Here is a 20,334-nt window from a genome sequence, read left to right on the forward strand (position 1 = left end):
CAATCTCCTTATTATAAATTAATTACATTAAAAAAATCATTAATTTATTATAATACATCTAACATGTTATTAAGTGTATCCAGCCTCCCTAAAAACGTCTTCATTTTCTTTACGTATTGTAAGTCTTTTTTTCATAGTAATAGGAAAGTGGTCAACTTCTATCATGTCATAGAGCGTAGAAGAATTCCAAATATGGCCAAAGCAAACAATTATTTACATCCATGGGATGTATTTATGTGATTTTAATTATACTGTTCGTTACTAAACGCAGTGCGTCAAGCGCATATAAATTAATTCGTAGTTTTATGTGTCACCCCATACATATCCTATTTTAGAGAATTACGTTTGCTTTTCACAGCAAATAATAAACAAAAATCAATGACCGTGTCTTTCTGAGATTCTGTTTCTTTCTAGGCGCTGTTCACACTGGACACTGATTCTTCATTCTCTGTGTACACAATCGTGAACACATTGAATTCACTCACTAATCACTTGTCTGAAACAAAGATATCAGTGAAACATATTTCTACAACATATAATAGGAAAGAATATTTTATAATTATACAAATTTATACACAACCATATTTACATTTTCTACTTTAAATAACACATTATACTTACAATTATATCACAATGAAGGAATATTCATAGGGATGCGTCACTCGAATGCTATAAAAAAAGAAAATGTATAATATCAGAAAATATTAAGTACCTAAGGAAAAGTTCTAGTTTAAAACTTTAAAAATATTAATAGTTTTACATTTTTAAATTCTTTAATTATTAAAAGATGTTTAGTTATTTAAATTAAACAATATACATTTCCACAAAGAGTAAGCCTCTAATATCTTGAGTTTCCTCAAATGGACTAATTTTCAGGAGAAGTAGAATTATTTTCTTCACTTTTTTGAGTTTACTACCATGGAAATTTCATAGAATTGAAGAATATATTTAACTTGTTTGATTGAAATATATAAACAGGAAACCAGACATTTCAACATTAAAAAAAAATGTTGTTGAGGACTACTATGAAACATAGTATATATGCTCCTAATGTTTAGATGAAATAAATATATATTAAAAAGTTACAAAATAAAATACTAAAAACCACAGAGTTTGTTTACTTTGATGTAAAAAAATCTTAAGGAATGACACTGTATTTAAACCAGAACTTTCTCTTAAAACAAATATCTCTCTTATGGTACTTACGAGATGGAGATCTAGTATCAGATTGGTTCAGACGTGATGCATTTATTGCTGCAGGCCCACAAGATACAGATCCATTTGATGGATTAAAATTCAGAAAATCCCAAATTAATATTGTGTCATCATGTGATGATGACACTATCTGGAACTCGTCGAATTGTAGACGAAATACACGCCCTGTGTGTTCCTAGATGGCAAATATATGCTATTGTTATTAAAGTGATTTTATATAATATTAAAATAAAATACATAAAATATCTCACCACTAATGTACGTATGCAAAGTGAGTTAGTTAGAGCACGTGGGTCTAATGCTGCGACCAAATCCCATACTTTAATCTTTCTACAACATAAAACAATAAACATAATATTACTGTAATAGCATGGGATACAATATGGGAATATTTTTTTATACTTACCCATCATAAGCTCCACTAACTATATGTTTGCTGTCAAATCTAATACATCTGACCAATTCTTCATGTCCTTCTAAAACGCGTAAGCACGCACCACATTCAATATCCCATAATCTGATTGTATTATCACTGCTACCACTAACTACTAAGCAGTCCTTATATTGCAAACACGCTATACCCCGTTTATGTCCATTTAATGTTCGCACAAATTCGCAAGTAGATGTTTTCCATACTTTAATAGTCCTATCACCACTAGCAGAAACAATATATTTTTCATCAAAATCAACAACATTCACTGCTGCCCTGTGCCCCACTAGTACTCTTCTTAATACAATTTCTGATTTTGATATCATATCCCATACAGCAATTGAACGATCCTAGATACATTTAACAAGTAGTTATTTCTTTCATCCCAAGAAACACAAAATATATTAAATATGATATCTAAAATCATAAAGGAAAGATATAAAAAGTTTATTGACCTTTGAACAAGTGACCATCATGCCATCATTAAATCTAAGATGTAGTACTGCTTCACAATGATGTATTAATGTATTAACCATTTCTCCAGTATTAACATCCCAAACTCTTACAGTGCTATCAGAGGAACCAGATATTATTGCTTTGTCATCATACTGTAAACATAGAACAGAACCGGTGTGTCCTGTTAAGACTTTAATGCACTGTAATGTACTTCTGTCCCAGATTTTAATTGTATTGTCTCTAAGACCAGAGACAATTTTTTGGTCATCATATTGTAAACAGTAAACACCTTTTGAATTTTCACTTCTACAGTTTATTCTTTGAAGATTGAATCTTCCCATTCTCCAATTATGGTCTATGCTAACAATATCTTTAACTATTTTGGGATAAAGAGATCTATAGAAATTATAATTTGGATGACTTTCCCCTGGTCTTGGTTTGAATAGATAATGAATCCTAAAAAGATTAATAAATCAACAAATATCACAAAATGAGATTTCATAGAATATATTAACTAACCATCCTCTCCTTTCTGCAAGACCTCTCCATATTGAATCAGTTCGAACTTTACACTCAATTAATTTCTTCCAAAGCATTCCTTCACTAATTACTCTGTGCCATTCTTTACATACTAATTCAGCAGCGATTAACGAATCAGCATCAAGATAGGAAAGAATGCTCTCTGCTACATGATCCAATCCCTTTTCTGATAATAAAAATATTTTTTATGAAAGATTTGAGTAGTATTTTGCAATTCCCAAAGAAGAATATTTCACTAAAATACTCACTTGGTAATAGAGAAATAAAATCTCTCTGCAACATTGGTTTCAAATATGCATTGATGTGACCATGCTGGTAGTGGCACATTCTTATTAACAATTGTTCAACAAAGTTAACTTGTTCTGATTCACTCCACTTTTCAAAAAGCTTCATACAAGTTTCCTTCTCTTGTCTGTATTGTGCTGATACTCCAGATGTTAGATCTTTCTTGCGAGTAGGATCATAAAGTATTGTTATTGGATACTGTAAAAACATTATAAAAAATTGCACGTATTATAAAAATACCACTTTTTTTTAAACAAAATGTGAATATTTATAATATTAGCTTAATATAATCTAATTCACATTTAATAATATAAATATAGATAGATGCCTAGATTGACTATTGTAAACATGTCATACTTTAGGGAACATATATAAAAATACTCAAATATATTTTTTTTATTGTATATTTACAAATTTTGAAATACATAATACAACTAAAACGCAATATTTCGAAGTATCATATAAAATAGTAGTAAAGCTACTCTAGGTGACACATGTATTTTAAGATAGCGTGTAGTATCAGGTTCTTGACCTCAGATAGACCACACTCTCTTATATATACAAGACATTAAACGCTCGTAGAAATTGATGTCCAAACATGCAATTTGTTCTTTTGAATTACAGTACTTTCTATTATCATAGATATAATTTAACGGTGATCACGCTTTTTATCAATGAACGCAATAAAACGAAGTCGCGAATAAAATAAATTAAATGTTAGCAACAGAACACTTATAAATACACATTTATTCATAGAATAAAACTATAAAATCAAAAAATAATAATATAATAATCCATTGATCAATTCACTTTTCCATTAGAAGTTTATGATATAATTACGTGCCCTGTACATAAATAACGTCCTATTCGAACTGAATTTCGAACCGATTTGTATAAAGAAAATTGTATCAACGGACCATGGTCTGCATTAATCCAATATTTCGTGTCTGACCTACTTGTTAACGCTTACTACTTCTGCAAACAAAAAACTCTTATGATAGACGCATATCTTATTAAATGTCTCGCAGTAGAAGTTAAACATTTATATCTAAAAATCTTACCGATCGAAACACATTCTTGAACATTGTAATCGCAATAGCTGAGAAATATATTTTCCGTCTTTCATATTTTCCATTAAAAACCTAAAATTTCATTTTTCACATATTTTTTTTTTTTTCATAACAAAAGGAAATGCACCTACGCGTCTTCGTTCTATGAAACATGCAAGATTTTAAGAATGCCTAATTATGTCGTTGCACATATGTGCATTATGCACAGAACGGTCCTTCGATTTGAGATATCGTGATCACTCAACTGTAAAAGGTAGCATAGCAACATTGAAGAGTCTTGGCGACCGAGGAGTACCTCGATCACCTGAAAATGTTTCTCCGTGGTGTTCCCAGTATAACGGGATCGCGAACTCGTGTCGAATCTATGCTCTTTGTATCTCTTTGTCTTCATACCCCTTACACGTTCTTTCTATTTCAGCAAGTAGTGACGCAAAACCGGCAACTTTGGCAGAAACAAATGTTATAGATTTGAAATCTTCGTAGAAAAGTGAACAGCAATATCTACATGTACGTGTGAAATGCCGATACGTCATTCTTTATTCATTTTAACAAATTAATACGATCATAAATATCAAGATAATATTCCGATGCTGATAACGATAAATTATATTGGACGGTATTCCGAAGAATATCTGCCAATATTATCATTGGCGACTGTGCATATATCCGATTACAAAAGAAAGTGTAGAACAAGCCGGAGAAAAAGAAAACAATCGTATAGTTTATGATTTTTACTGTTTTATTTGTAGTTTGTACTGTTTATCAATGATAAATATCATAGGTGTGTGAAAACTGATACACGAAATCTGTAGGGGCAAAAACGAAAAGTACACCGTGAAGTATGTAACAATGAACCACGTGAACCTCACGAATGTTTCGAAATTTGCTGTCGTCCTTGATTATGGATACTTATAGCACTAAATTTTAGAAGTCTTTGTCTTTTTATATATGAAACGAGGAAAAACATCCGAGGAGAACGAGTTTCAGTAATATATAAAACAATTTACATAAATCCGATTTTATAAGACAATTGTAAATTCATAATCACAATGTATCACTTCCTCAATGCTGTCAAGTACTTTTTACATAGTTGTAGCTCGGAATAAAACGATAAAAAAATTAAAAATGTACATGGTAATGTAGCAAGGAGTGAAACCGGAATGATGAGTCACTAGCATTAAATAGAGGGGTAATACTTTTTTTTTTCGACAAGTCACGTACAGCTCGATAACACAATACAGTGTTCATTTACATTGAGCGATGGTAGAATACTTTAATAAGACATTGACAGTTGGAACTCTAATAGTAATGATAATATAAATATATCGGTATATCTTCTTTCTATCAAAATTTAATATTAAAATATTGAAAAAAAAAAGAAGAATGTTTACATATATATTTTTTTTATAAATCATAATACACGCATTGAGAAAAATAATACTAATTTAATACTTAATTTCGTAAAACCTTTTAACAGGAGGATTACAATGTAGTATGTTTTTTCTATCACGGTCTCCTCGAAAGTACACGTGTGTAGTTTAATTTTAACACAATAGACATGTAAATCGTGTACTTTACTTTTGTACATCTACAGATTTATTATTTTATACTTCAATGTGTCTTTAATATCATTTCATATGTTTAAAAAAATTAATAATGTATTCTTTTATCGGAAAATAATATTTTGTTTTCCATTTTTAATTATCATCGTAATTGGAAATAAAAGATGTATCTCAATTCTGATATACATTCATAGGCATTTTTGGCATATATCCAATTGTATGTATAAATCAATATCACTGTAACATTAAACGACAAAGTAGGACGATAAAGATTAATTACTATTAATAATCATAATCATCGCTTTAAAATTGCATAAAAGAATAAGTATAAAAAAATTAAAGAATAAATTCTATTTGTCAAGTATTATTATAAAGGTAATATAACTTAACCCTTAAAATTGCGAAAGAAGTATTAAAAAAATGTGGAGAATCGCGAAAGTGAAACAAAAGAGAAAAGGTGAAGAGGGAGCTAAAACATTGATTATGTAGTAAGCTGTTCCCAGTCTGGCAAGCTTGGAGATTAGATGTGTTTAAACGATCTGCCCTTTGTTCTAGCAACGAAGACGATTGTATCCGATCAAATGAAGCTATTGTTAATTAAATATTAGCAAACTAAACACCTTCAGATAAAAAAAAAATATATATATATATCGACTATATAGCTAAAATAACAAAGCTAACGTGACAAAGGTATAAAACAGCCTTGTCGTATATAACAGGTTAATCGAACTTGACTGCATAATAATTTGAAGTTAAAATTCTATTCTATATTGTGAATATTATTATTTTATGTCAAAAATTCATATAAATAAAAAATTGAAAATTCAAATAGGAATATTAATCATGCACTTATAATTGAAATATGTAATATAAATATTAGAAAATTTATAATCAAATTTTAATGTCAATCATACGACGACATGCATAACAAGTAAAATATACTTTTTGTTCAAATAGAAATATATATTTCAAGTCGTAATGAGTAATATGTATTTTGTATGATTCTAAACAAAGTTAAATATTCGTAGTATTTCATAAATAACATGATAATATGTAGCAATGTAGTGATTTGCTTAAACAAAGGAACTAAAAATGATGCAATCTTAATTCTTATCACAATAATAAGGTAACTGTCATTATTAAATGTACGTAAATATCTTGATATAAGAGGTTTAGAGATATGACCACAATCATGTATGACAGCATATAATCGCATTTTATAACCTCTTGTACACGAGATATGTTTCCGAATAATAATTTTCAATAAAAAGTGTATACAACAGATATAAGCTTTACAGGAAATAACGGTCGATCGCAAAATATTAGTGAATTACTCCATCATAAGGAAACATAAGATGGCGGTAGGTTTCGGGTCAAAAATACTAATATATGTTGCGTACCTGAAGATTCGTGTTTGTGTCTTCGATAATCTCATCCGTTTCCATGTTCATCATTTTTACACACAACTGGCACAATATCGTTGATTTAGATGATGCAAATAGATCTATTTAACGGAAAATTCTTATAAAAGAATAAGACACCGTTTGAACACTAGCGTTTGACTATTCAACACGACTGACGACGCTCATGAGTCCTCGCCATGTACAGGAAGTTGAGACAACATTTCACCAACACAACAGCTCGTAAATAACTATGTCACTTCACAGAGTTGAGAAACCTGATACAACTCTTAATTCATACGAAAAAAAAATGTGCTGATGTTCTATATATGAACAATATTCGAAATATGATATTAATCTCCGTTAGAAATATATGAAATATTCAAATGAATTCTAAAATTCATGAAGATATACACAACCAACTGCCAAGATAAAAAGCTTACAAGAAGCACTAACACCATCGACTTCACTACTGCTCCTGTTTGACTGAACCAACTTAATGGCGTACCATACGTGAAACTTCTAAAATGGCGCATGTGCGCAAAATACTGATTTCTACGTGCCCGCGCATGTTTCAATCGCGCCACTTTAAGCAATTTCAAGTAACTCATTTCTACTAAAACAAATTTTTTATTGAATACATTGGTGTTTTTAAGCAACACAAAATATATATTTACAATATATACATAAAAGTGCATATATTAATATTACTTATTATACTTATAAATAATATGTAAAAAAAATTAATATGTAAAATAAAAATGAAATTATTACTTTCTAAAATTTTGTATAGTCTTAATACTGTAGTCTCGATTTTCTAAATCCATTTGATTTGTTCATTTCTGCTTCTTGCATTTTCCAATTCAATCTGATGAGTACGAGCTGCATATGGTTTATGACATACCTGTGAATCTAATGGTGGATAATAATGTCTATAACACATGTATGCCAAGAAGTATCCTATTATTGAACCTGCAACCACATCTAATATTTTCGGAATTAAGATATTTATTTACTGATAAAATAAAAAATATGCTTACCTTGCCAATGATGATGATAATCACACATTCTACTCAGTGCAATTAAAAGAGCAATACAAATTGGTAATATAAATGCACATAATTTCCACGATTGTCTCTTGCCTATTAGACTAAATGTATGTAATTTACCAGCTACATATAGTGCAATGAAGCCAAAACTTGCAAATGCAACTAAAAAATATGTAGATCTTTTAATAAAATTTAAATAACTTTTGTTAATAAGTATATACTTCACTTTTCAACATACATGAGGAATGACCACTTGGAAATGATTTCTTTCCATCTTTTATGACAATTGGATTTCCATTACATTTAAAATCTGGATTAGTTTGTCCATTAGGGAAGCATCTCCAAAAAAAATCTGGCCTAGGACGGCCTATCAAAGGATATTATCTGTTATATGTATAATACTTTTAAGATAACTGATATTTTATAACTCTTACCAACAATAAGTTTTATGATATCTGTAATAACGCCATTAAATCCTAATGCTAAAGTTACAGATAATAGTGCTTGATAAATATCAGTTTTGTCTTTGTAAACCAAAAAGACACAAAAGATTACTATAGTAGGCATTACAAAAACCAAGGGCTGAAAATAAATACAAATTAATCTTATATATATAAAAATTAATTATAATGTCAAAATATATTATAATAATGGTTTCCCATGTAAGATACATTACCCATAATATAGTAGTTGGAACATATGATTCAGTTCTTGGGTTTTTATATAACCATAATTCATCTTCATGAATTTTTCTAGTAAATGGTTCTGCCTGTTCTAATTCACTGTACGCATAAAAAATAGTATATTTATTTTTACTTTTATTAAAAATTATAATATATTTTCATTCAAAAAATATAAAAATTTATTTTACTACAGTAGGCTAAATTTAACTTACATAAATAATCCCACTAAGACAATTCGTAACAATATGTCAAACCAATACTCTGTTACAAAATTTGTACCACTTGTAATAGCCATTATGAATTTAAAGTGATTAGACTATAAATATTATAAAAATACATATAACCAAATGGTAAATTACACAAACACAAATAATTCATTATATACAAATGCAAATGTGTATAGAATTGGATGTTTAAATGGCATTAGTTATAGAGGTTTCATTGATTTTAAAATTATCTAAAAAAACATATGTTTTTAATTATTATAAAACTTACATTAGAAATATATGAAACAATTTAAATTTTATCACCAACCTCTTTCAACGAATTGAAATAACTTTTTTTTAACATAAATACTAGTTAATTATTTACAAAATTTAAAAAAATTTCTAATCATTAATTAAATACACATTTAAAAAATATATTTATTTGTCATTTAACACTGAAACTCCAGTATAAGAGACATTCAATTTTATCTATAGCATTTCAATTTGAATACTAATATTCAATTTCTTATTATTGCTAAAAGTACTACATTCATTGTTTTTGTAACGATAGTAATATATAGAATAAATAAATGTCTGTTGAAAATCGGACTTGATTATAAATTATATTACACTAAAATCGAATGTTCAGGTTTTTCACCATGTTTTGTATGTAAGAATTAAGTTTCTTTTTATTCATGGACTATTTATAAAACTCATTTTAAAATTATTGAACAACCTTAAAAAACATAATACTAACTTTCGAATAGTCGATTGATTGGTTTACGTATTATAGGCGTTAGTAGTCATTTATCGTTCTGAATATTATGCGCAATATAAATTAAAATTCTATGTATTTCTCTACATTTATTTTTATTAATTTTATTTTCTTTTTTTCATTTTTTACGTTTTATTACATCGTATATCATTAAAATTGATGCATATTAACTATTTTATATTGATAAAGTAATTATTTTGTGGTCGATGTAATATAGGTATCTATACACTTACGATGCTTTTTGCTTCACGTGTGTTTTCATGTTTTCTTGTGTATATTACATTACATTGTTTTTTATTGTCTAAAACAGGGTTGTGTATTATTGCAAGATAATTAATGTTGCGATACTACAACGTAAAATTCGAATTTGACATACTATGAAGGTTAGTTTCGTGATAGAAATATTTATATAATGCGTGTAATACGAATATTTATTTGTATGTATACATATAAATTTTATATTTAGGAGATTAATTTTTGTATGAGTTGTTTAACATTTCTTTTAATTATTGTTATATACTAAATACTAAGGTTTCAAAATATTAAATAGTTTTCATCATTATAAATGGTTAATATTAAAATTATTAATTATATAATTATGTTATAAATTCTATTGATACAGACTCAAAATATGAAGTGAAAATCATATGAAAAGATCTATAAATGGTTACAGTATTATTTGTTGAATGTACCAATTATATTTATTGAGTATAAATAACTTAATAATGTTAACATCAACATTAACAATGCCTTCCACATCAATAAACACTTCAAGAATACCAAGTCCTATCAGTGATACATTTGATGATAATCCTAGTAGATTAACTACATATTTGCATCAGCTTGCGGGATGTTATGAAACTGAAATTAATGTGCTTACAAAAGATCATTGTTATGCTCGTCCCTGGAATTGGAAACCAGAGAATGTTTATGTGAAGCCGATAAAAAAGTTGTTTTTTCCAAAGAAAAGTTTATTAACGTAAGAAACAAATATAATAAAATTATGAACATAGTCATAAACATAAAACTACATTATAATTTTTCATATATTAGGGGAAAAGTTACTCAGGATGAAGAAATTAATATAGAGGAAGATACTGATGAATCATTAATACTACCAATAGATTTTACTAGAGCTCGACATCAGATGGATGAATTACAAAGGTTAGCAAATTTTGCTAGACCTGATGAAAATGAAGATTGGGAAGAAAAGCTTGATAAAATTTTATGGTCACCTGTTCAGAATCGAATATTTACTAAAATTCTTAAAATATTGAACTCAGAAAGACTCGCAAGATTAGCTAAAGTAAATTGTTCAATAGAACCAATTTATCGGAGGACATCAGTTGATACAGCTGCAAGAAGATTTCGAGAAACATTGGCATCAGCTGGTTGGGATTGGAGACTTGCACAATGGTTACATAATTTATTGTTTGATCACCTTCCCCAAGAGTATCTTGGAATTTACCTTGATATATTACAAACTTTAAGACTGAAAATTCCTCAACTTATTGATAAAATGATTGCTGTACAACCAAATATTAATGCAAAAACTGGTTCTATAACTTGGGAAACCCTTGGATCACTTCTTAAACGAACATGGGATCCAATTACTCCAAGTTTAAATAGCAATAGACTTGTAATTATATTTATATACCTTATAGTATGTCTTATGTATATTTATGAAAGTAATTATTATTGTTATCGTAGAAAAAATTACCTGGAAATCCGATTTTAATAATTGTCCCTTCTGGAATGGGATCTAATATATCTATTCGACAACATAAGTGGATTTCTCAATTAGGAGCTTTAGGAATGGTTGTTACTGTTCACACACATTTAGGTTTAGCAGCCAATAGAATGACTATGATGGTGTGTATTGATCAATTAGTTCAAGCTACTAGAACTAAAATACAAGACATTAGAAGTGATTGTCCTGGTAGACCTATTATTCTTGTTGGTTTTAATACTGGTGCTGCTCTTGCATGTCAGGTATTCTATTTACATTAATATATTTTAATACAATGTAAAATATTGAGTATTAATTTTTTAATTTTATAGGTAGCACAGATGGAACATGTAACTGCAGTTATTTGTCTTGGCTTTCCATTTTTTACAGTTGAAGGGAAAAGAGGTACACCTGATGATACGTTAATGGATATTCGATGTCCAGTTATGTTTGTCATAGGACAAAATGCTACACTTGTAAGACCTGATGATTTAGAAGATCTTAGAGAAAAAATGATGGTTGAGTCAAGTTTAGTAGTAGTTGGAACTGCTGATGACCATTTAAGAATATCTACTGCAAAGAAAATATCTGAGGGTATTACACAAAATATGGTAGATAGATGTATTTTAGACGAAATCGGTGATTTTGTGGGTACTATCCTTTTGCAACCACATCCACTACCATTACGATCGACATTATTGTCAAACTATGAAAATAAGAACAATAGAAAAGAATCACGAAAGCGAAGAAACTCAACAAGTAGTTCCGTCGAAAGTGAACCAAATTCCCCTACTGTAAAAAAGTCTCGACCAAATACACCAATTTCTTCAGTAGTATCTATTGGACAAAATACACAATCAGCCACGATTTCTCGAGTAGGAACATTTAGTACACAACAGAATTTAATTGCAGTAGGTGGAATACATACAAATCATACACAGGCTATAAAAAGGAAACCACGAGTTGTTGGTAGTCAGAAAAATCATTTTGTAGAGCACTTAATAACGTCCAGACTTTCCGGACAAGTAAGTTAATAACTTTAATCTTAATTTTTAAAATAGCACTTAATAAATTGTATTTTTTTTTAGTCAAATTCGAATTCAGATAATGGCGGTATAACGTTAAACATTGGCTCGTTAGCAAGTTTAGCACCAATTGGTCCAATACGTTTAGCTCCAGTATCATCAGGTCAAGCTGTATCTACAACAATTAAAAATATTCCTAAATCTTCAATTGCGTCAACTAAAGTGCCTAAAATAGTTCCGACGAATGTACAGTTACAGAATATGTCAAAAATGAAAGCTATTGTATCATCAAGTAAAGGTTTTTCTAAAGTAATATCAAACAACTATAGGCATCTCAATATTCCTGACAAAAATGGAGACACGAAGTTAGTTAATGTTTTAACAACATCAGGAAATCAGATTAGAGTTAATACTTCAACTGCAGCAGGTGAATTTCACATAAAAATTATATTTTCTGCTTTTTTTTATCATCAAATATGTTGTATAACATAGATTTGTTTTTGTTTTATAGCAATACATAATAAACCTACACTTGGTACATCAAATGGAACTTTATCAAATATTTTACAAAATGGCAAAACTTCTCTTACACTTGCTACTAGCTCATCAGCTGCTTGTGTATCAGCTGCTTCCAGTATTTTACTAACACCAAACAATTCTGTGGCAACTAATATAGCATCAACTACATCTACAATAGCAAAAGGTAGAATATTATTATCTAATCAGCTACTGAATAATTTACCTACATCATAATATTTTTTAATTTTTAATCAGATGTATATGATTTTGCAAACATAATGATACTAAGTTTTAGACTGACAAAATAATATAAAATTGCAAATTGTTATTATTTTGAAAAATTATTTTTGTAGTAAAATCTTTATATTATAAAATTATCATTTTTATTTAAAAGAAGCTTCTATTTTACTTTTTAAATTTCATAACAATTTTTGTATATATGTATATAAAAATTATACAACTGTAACATATATATTTAAAATATACTTAATATATTCATACATAAAAAATACAAAAAATGAAAACAAAATTGAATTGTCAAATTTAGTTCAAAATAAACATGACCGAAATAAAATTGAAACATTACATATAAATATAATAAAAAGCATAAAAAGTTGAGTAGCAAAATAAACTCCTAAGTATTTAGCATATAGTGATTAAACAAACAAGAGCACTGGAAGGAAGCATTCATGTCATCTATCGACATATTTATCAGTTTATATCATACAAATTTCTATTATGTAAGTTTTTATTGTACATGTACAACGTTAGTATTAGAAATTTTATGTAACATATTTTTAATTAGTAATATCATTCAGTAATTCTGTTGATTGATTAAACAAAGTTTGGATTTATATGTTTTTATAATTTATTATTTTGATTTAAAAATATAGATCTTCATATGATAACATGTGAATCATATTCATATATGCAAAAGTGAAACGTAATGTGCATGAATATTATTAATATAATAAAATAAATTTTTTATACAATGTACCTATTTTGAATAAAAATCATTCTATTTATATATTGAGAATTCTGTAGAAGGATAATAGGTTTTAATTTTTTCATATTTTTTGTTGTAGGATAATTAAAATAGTTTAATAAACCTAATAGATCTTATTTTTTCTAGTCATACAAGTTTTTTCTTATTACTAGCTTGTTTGCATTCTTTTTTGCAGTTACATATATACAACAAAATATTCCTTGTATATTATTTCTGTTTTGTAACTAAAGGGATTTTAAATGTATATGTCTTTGTTTAGCATGTGTTGTAACACGTGTCCACATGTAGCATGTATTTATATTATTTTACAATTAATATAAGTTTATATTTAAAAGCATCTAAAGTAATATGTTGTAAATATTACTATTACCCTTTATTTTGTGTTCAATAAACATTTTTCCATGTAATTTGAATTTATTTGTTTCCTTGCCCCAATCCTGTTTAATGTTTGACCAAATTTAAATAATTTGCAATTAAATTAATATTAAAATTTTTATTTGATATATTGAAAATATATTTTTTTATAATATATTTTATTAAACAAAATAATTGTTTAAGTATTACTAGTATATCACCTGAGAACTCTCTTAGTTTAAAGTATATGGTAAAAAATAAAATTTTATATGTAAGCTATTATAATTTTATTATGCATTTTATAATTTTAATAACATACATAAAGACAAATTTGAAAATCAAATTTTTCTCTTACGTTTAATAGATTTATGCATGATTTATGTTACATTCATAACAATTTATATAGAAGAAAAATGTTTATCTTTCACTTATCAGTAAATTATTTATTAATTTATATTGTAAAAAATTGTTGAAACATATATATGTGTTTTATAGTGATGGACGACATGGCGACAACCAATAGCTCTTCGCATATGATGCTCAGTTCTACACATTCCTTGGACACATTCAAGATGTCACAATTACCCAGACAAGTAACAACTTGTAATAATGATAGCTGTCATAATACATCATGTGGGAATATAATTATGGTTGAAAGTTCTCCTAATGCTAAATCTACTTGCTCATCAGTAATAGTACCATTAAGCAGTCATAACTCAGGATCTATTTTACCATTGTCTAACAAACTGAAAGTTACTCAAAAATCGACTAAAACAATGCCAAAGATTACAGTTAACACATCTAATTTACAAAGAATTCATAAACCTCAAACAGTACAGAAGAATTCTCTTGTAAATGAGATTGATGATGAATTAGGGAATATATTAGACATACCAATAATTTTTGCCAAAGATGATGATAACTTAAATTCTATTGAGAAAAATTCATCTTTATCTCATCAAACTATGCCTGTAGATATTCATGAAAAAAGTACAGCTAAATTAAACAGTAATACCAAAGTTGTTCTCATAAGTAACAAACAGGATAAATTACAACAAGCAACTAATAAATTTGTGACACCTACTACCCAAGCTATCATATGTCCTAATGTATCTGTACAAAATTTAAGTCATGTAATATTGCAAACAAAATCTCAGAATCCTACTTTGTCCAAAACTAAAACAATTCCAATACAAACTCGTCCAAATCAACCAACTGTAAAATATACTAAAATAATTCTTGCAAAAAGAAATTCTCAATCAATTCATCAAAATGATAAGAATGAACAAGTCATTGTAACAAAGACAGTTGATAAAGTTAATACATCAAAATTGCTAAATCTTGATAAAAGCGAGCATCGATATGCACAAATCATGACAAATCAAGCAATAAAAAATGAAGATAATATAATAGACGAGACATTAGAAATTGAAGACGCTATAAAAATGAATATTATAGAACGTAAACATATTTCTCTACAAAGAGTTGATGTACCATCACAAACAAATGACAGTGTAAAAGAAAGTATGATTGAAATGAAATTAAATGTAACTAAACAAAATAATTCCGAATGTACTAAAATTAATGATGTAATAAATTTGCAAATATAAAATGTTCCATCTTAACTGAAGTCTATACCTGTACCAAAAGGAAGTAAATTGTAAATGCAAAACCTGTAGTTTGTGGTAAAAAATTATAAATATTATAGGTACAGATATTCATTTTCTTATTAAAATTTGTAATTACCTTAATATTTAATTTTATAATATCTTTATTTGGAAATAATATCTTTGCAGTTAAATGTTCAGTTTTATAAATCTAACATAAATTCACAAAATGTTTATAAGAATTAATTGTTACTATTTACAAAAACTGTATAATATTTAATAGCAAATTTTGTTGCATTTTTATAATTTGCGTTACATACGTTATATAGTATTATTTGTTACAAGCTTTATAAAAATCTATATATCCGTTTGCAAATAACTCAGTATTATTTATAGTATTAATATATTTCTTGAAGTCACTATTTATAAAATAATGAGTTGTTATTGTTCTTTTAACACTTGTCTTTTTAGGAACTGACACTGCTGGTTTAAATACAACATCAGTAGGATCAAAGACAGTATGAAGTTCTTCTGGAGAACTAAAACAATAAAGAAATTTGAATCCTGTTGCACACAATTATGTCTTATATTTTAATCATTAAAATACATTTAAAAAAAACTTGAACTTACAGTTTAGCAATTTCTGGAGATAAACTGCCTTCACCCGTTGGTGGTACATCCCAAGCTATATTTTTTGCCATCTTTTGTACAATACTGTGATAATGGCGCTAGTAATAAATAGTAAATAAATATTTAATAATTGTAATTAAAATCACTCAAGTCATATATATTTATAAATGATGTAAATAAATACTTGTAAAGCTGCAAGTTCCCATAATGCTGAACACTGTGCATTACAATACTCTGGTTCTTCTAATTCTGCTTGGTAGGAACCATTTCCGGTGGTACAATCAGTATCCAACAAAATATTTGCTGTTTTACCAAGTTGCATAGTTTGCCTTATAAGACCAAGAATACCAAGTGCCGAATTATGTTGTAATTGTAAAGTTAGAGTAGCTATTCTTTTGATAAATGCAATCAAACGATTTTGTGTAATTCTCTTTCTTCTATAAATTAGTGCTTGGACTAATATCTTTATAAGAATTTCTGTTTCTAAATGAGTTCTACCACAATGAATATTTAATAAATTCTTATATAAATGTGCATAAAACCTGTATAAATATCATATATAGTTACAAACTTAATTTTTGTCTTTTTATTTATATACATATTATTTTTCTATACAAACCTGTAAGGATCAAGATTCAATGCTGAACCTTGTCCTGATAATATTGTAAATACACATTGTATACAATGTAATTGATCTCTTAAACTTAAATTACCTTCGTCCATTAATTTATTTATAACAGTTACTAAATCTTGATAAAAATCTAAGTTTATGCAATGTGCAAATCTGTAATTATTGAATATTATTAAATACTATATAATTTAATATGTAAATAAATTTAGTAAAGATATATCATACTTTGCTAGTCCTTCTAAACAAATGGATAAAATTTTACTATTTGGAGCTTGTTTCAAAATTCTAAAATAAATCGTAAATACTATATTTGTTATTTCAGTAAGTAACTTTTGTTTTGATTGTTTATTCTCTTCTGCTTTAGTTTCAAGTAATTCTTTTTCTACTTGTTCCAGCTTTTTATTTTTCTTCCTTTCCCGTTTACTTAAAGCAAGAATTCTTTGTTTATGAGACATAAGCTTTTTTTGTTTAGTCTCTTCTTCTTTTTCTTTATCTAAATTTGCATCTTTTATACGAAGGGATAGAAGTACCAACAAAACCTCATAATGAACAGAATGAGCTTTTAATTTTATATACTGATTTAATTTACGTACTATCTGAAAAATATATTAATATATATAATATTTTTCTTAAATTGAATTTGAATGTAAATAATATTTCTTACTTTAAGAGATAATTCTGCACGTTTGTCTTCTTTAAATACTTGAGAAATACATTTTAAGACCTCTTGTCTTACAAATTCATATTTGTTATCTAAGAATGGTATAAGAAAATTTGCTATATTAATAGAATAATTAAAGTAGAGATGAATGGTTAAAAGATCACACATGCATGTTATTGCAACTTTCCCTAATTCAAGTTCTTGTTTTTTTATTTGTCGAATATCTCCCTTCTTCTTCCTTAGTATATTAGTCATTTTTTCTAGCTTCTGTAGATAACGTCTATAATATCTTAATAATGTAGCTTCATAATTTTGTAATGCAAGTGTTTCTTTCTTTACTGGAAGGAGAATAACAAGTTTATGATTTACCGTAACCTCAGTATCTGCATACTATTATAATTACATACATTTTAGACCTTCTTGTTGAATTTGAAGAATTTGATAAGATGGTAACAAATCTTTAAAAACTTCTAATAAAGAAACGGTTGCTAATTTTCTCACAGTAATGTATACCTCTGGATTAGTATCTTCCATTAATTCTAACAGTGTTTTAAAATTTTCACATTTAGTTTCTGGAGTTTCTAAAAGAGTGCTAGATAATAATCCAATTTTTAAACGTTTAGATCTCAATACTTCCTTGCGACATGCTAATAGTTCTATTATAGATACAGGCTTTTTGGTTTTATCATCATCTTCATTCTAGAAAAATCAATTAAGATATGAAGATACATTCTTTCATAGACAATGGTGTTTTATAAAATTTAATCAAATCTCACATATATATTTGATTCTATTTCCATATCACCATCTTCAGTATCATGTTTATCATCAGACTCATTTTCATCATCTTTAATTTCTTCAATCAATCTTTTCTCTATAACTCCATTTTGAGTTTTTGTTGGAAGCAACATACGAACCTTCTTTACACCTTCTTTTTCTTTTATCTTTGACATACTATTTTCATATTTTTCTTCTAATGTGTCTTCATCTTTCTTCTCCTTATTTCTATTATTCTTTTTATTATTAACTGTCCTAAAATACCTATGATTAATAATTATTCTCAAACAAAATATAGGTATTAACTATTATAATATTCATACCCATTTAAATGTATTTGATTCAATAAATTATAAGATTTATTAGAAATAGCTTCTCTTAGAAATTCTAGATCATCTTCTTCGACCATATCCATAAGATCTTCACCATGGTCACTTTCTTCTTCCACAGATTCTACATGTGGAACTACTGTCTTCTGAATTTGTTTTTTAACTGGTTTATGTCTTCTTGTTTTAAGTTTTCCTTGCCGTGTAAGTTTGGTCCTTCTTTGATTACTTCTTTTAATTGCACTGATTTTTAATTTTTTCTATAGAATTCAAATTTAAAGATGTTAAAATACATATTATTTTAATAATCTATATTAATATAGACATTAAAAAGTATTTTTCACAATGTGTAAAATAGACATAGGTTAATATTTTTATTATTGTTTTTAAATAAAGTAATATTTTCACTTACTGCCATTTTTCGTAATTTTGTTTTAAGTTAAAATATTCATCAAATATATAGAAAATTGTTACTTTTCATAATTAAAGTATTATTCCTTAGAATACAAAATATTTTTATATTGTTGACACGTGCTTTCGTATGCTTTACGCGCTACATTCTAATGTAGTTATAGCTATTACTAATATTGTAATGAACATAATAGCTTTTTTATATGATAACTATCAAAATAATTATAAATGAATGGATTTGTTTTTATATAATTTTTATAATTTATTGAATAATTTATACTTTAATATTATATTGTTATGTTTGTAATATTAAGTCTATATAATGTATTACAAGAGATTATATAGCAATGTTGTAAAGTATTTATAATTCAAATATCTTATTGAAGATTTGAATAAAAATTAACTTTTATTCCAATATTGAATCTTTAATTCTATTTTGTGTATTAAAATTCAATGATTTCGTTATATATAATTGACAAGATGTGTTGAAAGTATACAAGTGTACGCTACAGTGTGCATTACAGCATATAATGAGTAAACTTTAATACAATATTTTGAATTAATTATGTGTATTTTAATTAAATAATTTAATATTTTGTGTTATTATAAAAACTTTATTTATACATCAACGCAGGGTAAGTTAAAGTATTTACAATGTTATAAATTTAAGATGTTTTACAAATCAAGGTTATGTTTAATCAAAATCAAAATGATAGTAAAAATTACTTGAACTAAATTACTGAATGAAATTTGAATTTTTTATTAAGTCAATATAATTATAGTTATAACTACAAGTTACGAAATATCAGCAACTTTTTATTAATTTCATTTATGTATTTTTTACAATTGATTGTTCATTTTCATACAGTTTTTCATCCACATTACATGTTATATAGAACAAAGAATATTTAATAGTATATTGGTAATTTATGTATATTATAAATATATTTAATTAATATAACAGTAGTGATGATAATAAAAATTAAA

At 27.0% G+C, this 20,334-nt stretch overlaps 4 protein-coding genes across 4 annotated transcripts; 1 reads left to right on the forward strand and 3 right to left on the reverse strand.

The window, feature by feature from the left end:
- Positions 1-197: 197 nt before the first annotated feature.
- slmb (beta-transducin repeat containing E3 ubiquitin protein ligase slmb) lies at positions 198-7,456 on the reverse strand. Its single transcript, XM_017907515.1, has 9 exons — positions 6,959-7,456; positions 2,890-3,124; positions 2,621-2,807; positions 2,101-2,557; positions 1,622-1,995; positions 1,467-1,545; positions 1,207-1,390; positions 622-669; positions 198-496 (listed from the first exon to the last, which is right to left on the reverse strand). The coding sequence occupies exons 1-8, from the start codon at positions 7,010-7,012 to the stop codon at positions 659-661; spliced, it is 1,581 nt and encodes a 526-aa protein (XP_017763004.1). The 5' UTR covers positions 7,013-7,456; the 3' UTR covers positions 198-496; positions 622-658.
- Positions 7,457-7,774: 318 nt separating this feature from the next.
- On the reverse strand, positions 7,775-8,985 carry LOC108552833 (phospholipid phosphatase 5). Its single transcript, XM_017907508.1, has 6 exons — positions 8,903-8,985; positions 8,684-8,789; positions 8,442-8,589; positions 8,246-8,374; positions 7,999-8,169; positions 7,775-7,942 (listed from the first exon to the last, which is right to left on the reverse strand). Exons 1-6 carry the CDS (start codon positions 8,983-8,985, stop codon positions 7,776-7,778), a joined length of 804 nt encoding a protein of 267 aa, XP_017762997.1. The 3' UTR covers position 7,775.
- Positions 8,986-10,370: 1,385 nt separating this feature from the next.
- Rcd1 (Reduction in Cnn dots 1) lies at positions 10,371-15,914 on the forward strand. The gene is made up of 7 exons (XM_017907507.1): positions 10,371-10,650; positions 10,725-11,310; positions 11,382-11,663; positions 11,733-12,425; positions 12,489-12,852; positions 12,937-13,128; positions 14,800-15,914. The coding sequence occupies exons 1-7, from the start codon at positions 10,397-10,399 to the stop codon at positions 15,912-15,914; spliced, it is 3,486 nt and encodes a 1,161-aa protein (XP_017762996.1). The 5' UTR covers positions 10,371-10,396.
- A 328-nt stretch (positions 15,915-16,242) lies between these two features.
- On the reverse strand, positions 16,243-19,478 carry Noc3 (Nucleolar complex protein 3). The gene is made up of 10 exons (XM_017907501.1): positions 19,349-19,478; positions 18,934-19,196; positions 18,610-18,865; positions 18,241-18,532; positions 17,837-18,171; positions 17,398-17,768; positions 17,161-17,325; positions 16,726-17,083; positions 16,542-16,639; positions 16,243-16,450 (listed from the first exon to the last, which is right to left on the reverse strand). The coding sequence occupies exons 1-10, from the start codon at positions 19,352-19,354 to the stop codon at positions 16,243-16,245; spliced, it is 2,352 nt and encodes a 783-aa protein (XP_017762990.1). The 5' UTR covers positions 19,355-19,478.
- Between the last annotated feature and the right edge of the window lie 856 nt (positions 19,479-20,334).

Source organism: Eufriesea mexicana, unplaced genomic scaffold (genome assembly GCF_001483705.2).
Source record: "Eufriesea mexicana isolate 0111107269 unplaced genomic scaffold, ASM148370v2 scaffold8199, whole genome shotgun sequence".
NCBI lineage: Eukaryota > Metazoa > Arthropoda > Insecta > Hymenoptera > Apidae > Eufriesea > Eufriesea mexicana.

Coding starts and splice junctions, on each gene's coding strand:
- LOC108552833 (XM_017907508.1), bottom strand. CDS start 8,985: ATGGCTATTACAAGTGGTACAAATTTTGTAACAGAGTATTGGTTTGAC. Junction 8,790..8,902: donor GTCTTAGTGGGATTATTTAT/GTAAGTTAAATT, acceptor TTATGCGTACAG/TGAATTAGAACAGGCAGAAC. Junction 7,943..7,998: donor TTATCATCATCATTGGCAAG/GTAAGCATATTT, acceptor CGAAAATATTAG/ATGTGGTTGCAGGTTCAATA.
- Rcd1 (XM_017907507.1), top strand. CDS start 10,397: ATGTTAACATCAACATTAACAATGCCTTCCACATCAATAAACACTTCA. Junction 11,664..11,732: donor GTGCTGCTCTTGCATGTCAG/GTATTCTATTTA, acceptor TTAATTTTATAG/GTAGCACAGATGGAACATGT. Junction 12,426..12,488: donor CGTCCAGACTTTCCGGACAA/GTAAGTTAATAA, acceptor ATTTTTTTTTAG/TCAAATTCGAATTCAGATAA.
- slmb (XM_017907515.1), bottom strand. CDS start 7,012: ATGATGAACATGGAAACGGATGAGATTATCGAAGACACAAACACGAAT. Junction 1,996..2,100: donor TGATGGTCACTTGTTCAAAG/GTCAATAAACTT, acceptor AAATGTATCTAG/GATCGTTCAATTGCTGTATG. Junction 1,391..1,466: donor TTTGCATACGTACATTAGTG/GTGAGATATTTT, acceptor TTTGCCATCTAG/GAACACACAGGGCGTGTATT.
- Noc3 (XM_017907501.1), bottom strand. Junction 18,533..18,609: donor AAATAGAATCAAATATATAT/GTGAGATTTGAT, acceptor TGATTTTTCTAG/AATGAAGATGATGATAAAAC. Junction 17,326..17,397: donor TGTTTAGAAGGACTAGCAAA/GTATGATATATC, acceptor CAATAATTACAG/ATTTGCACATTGCATAAACT.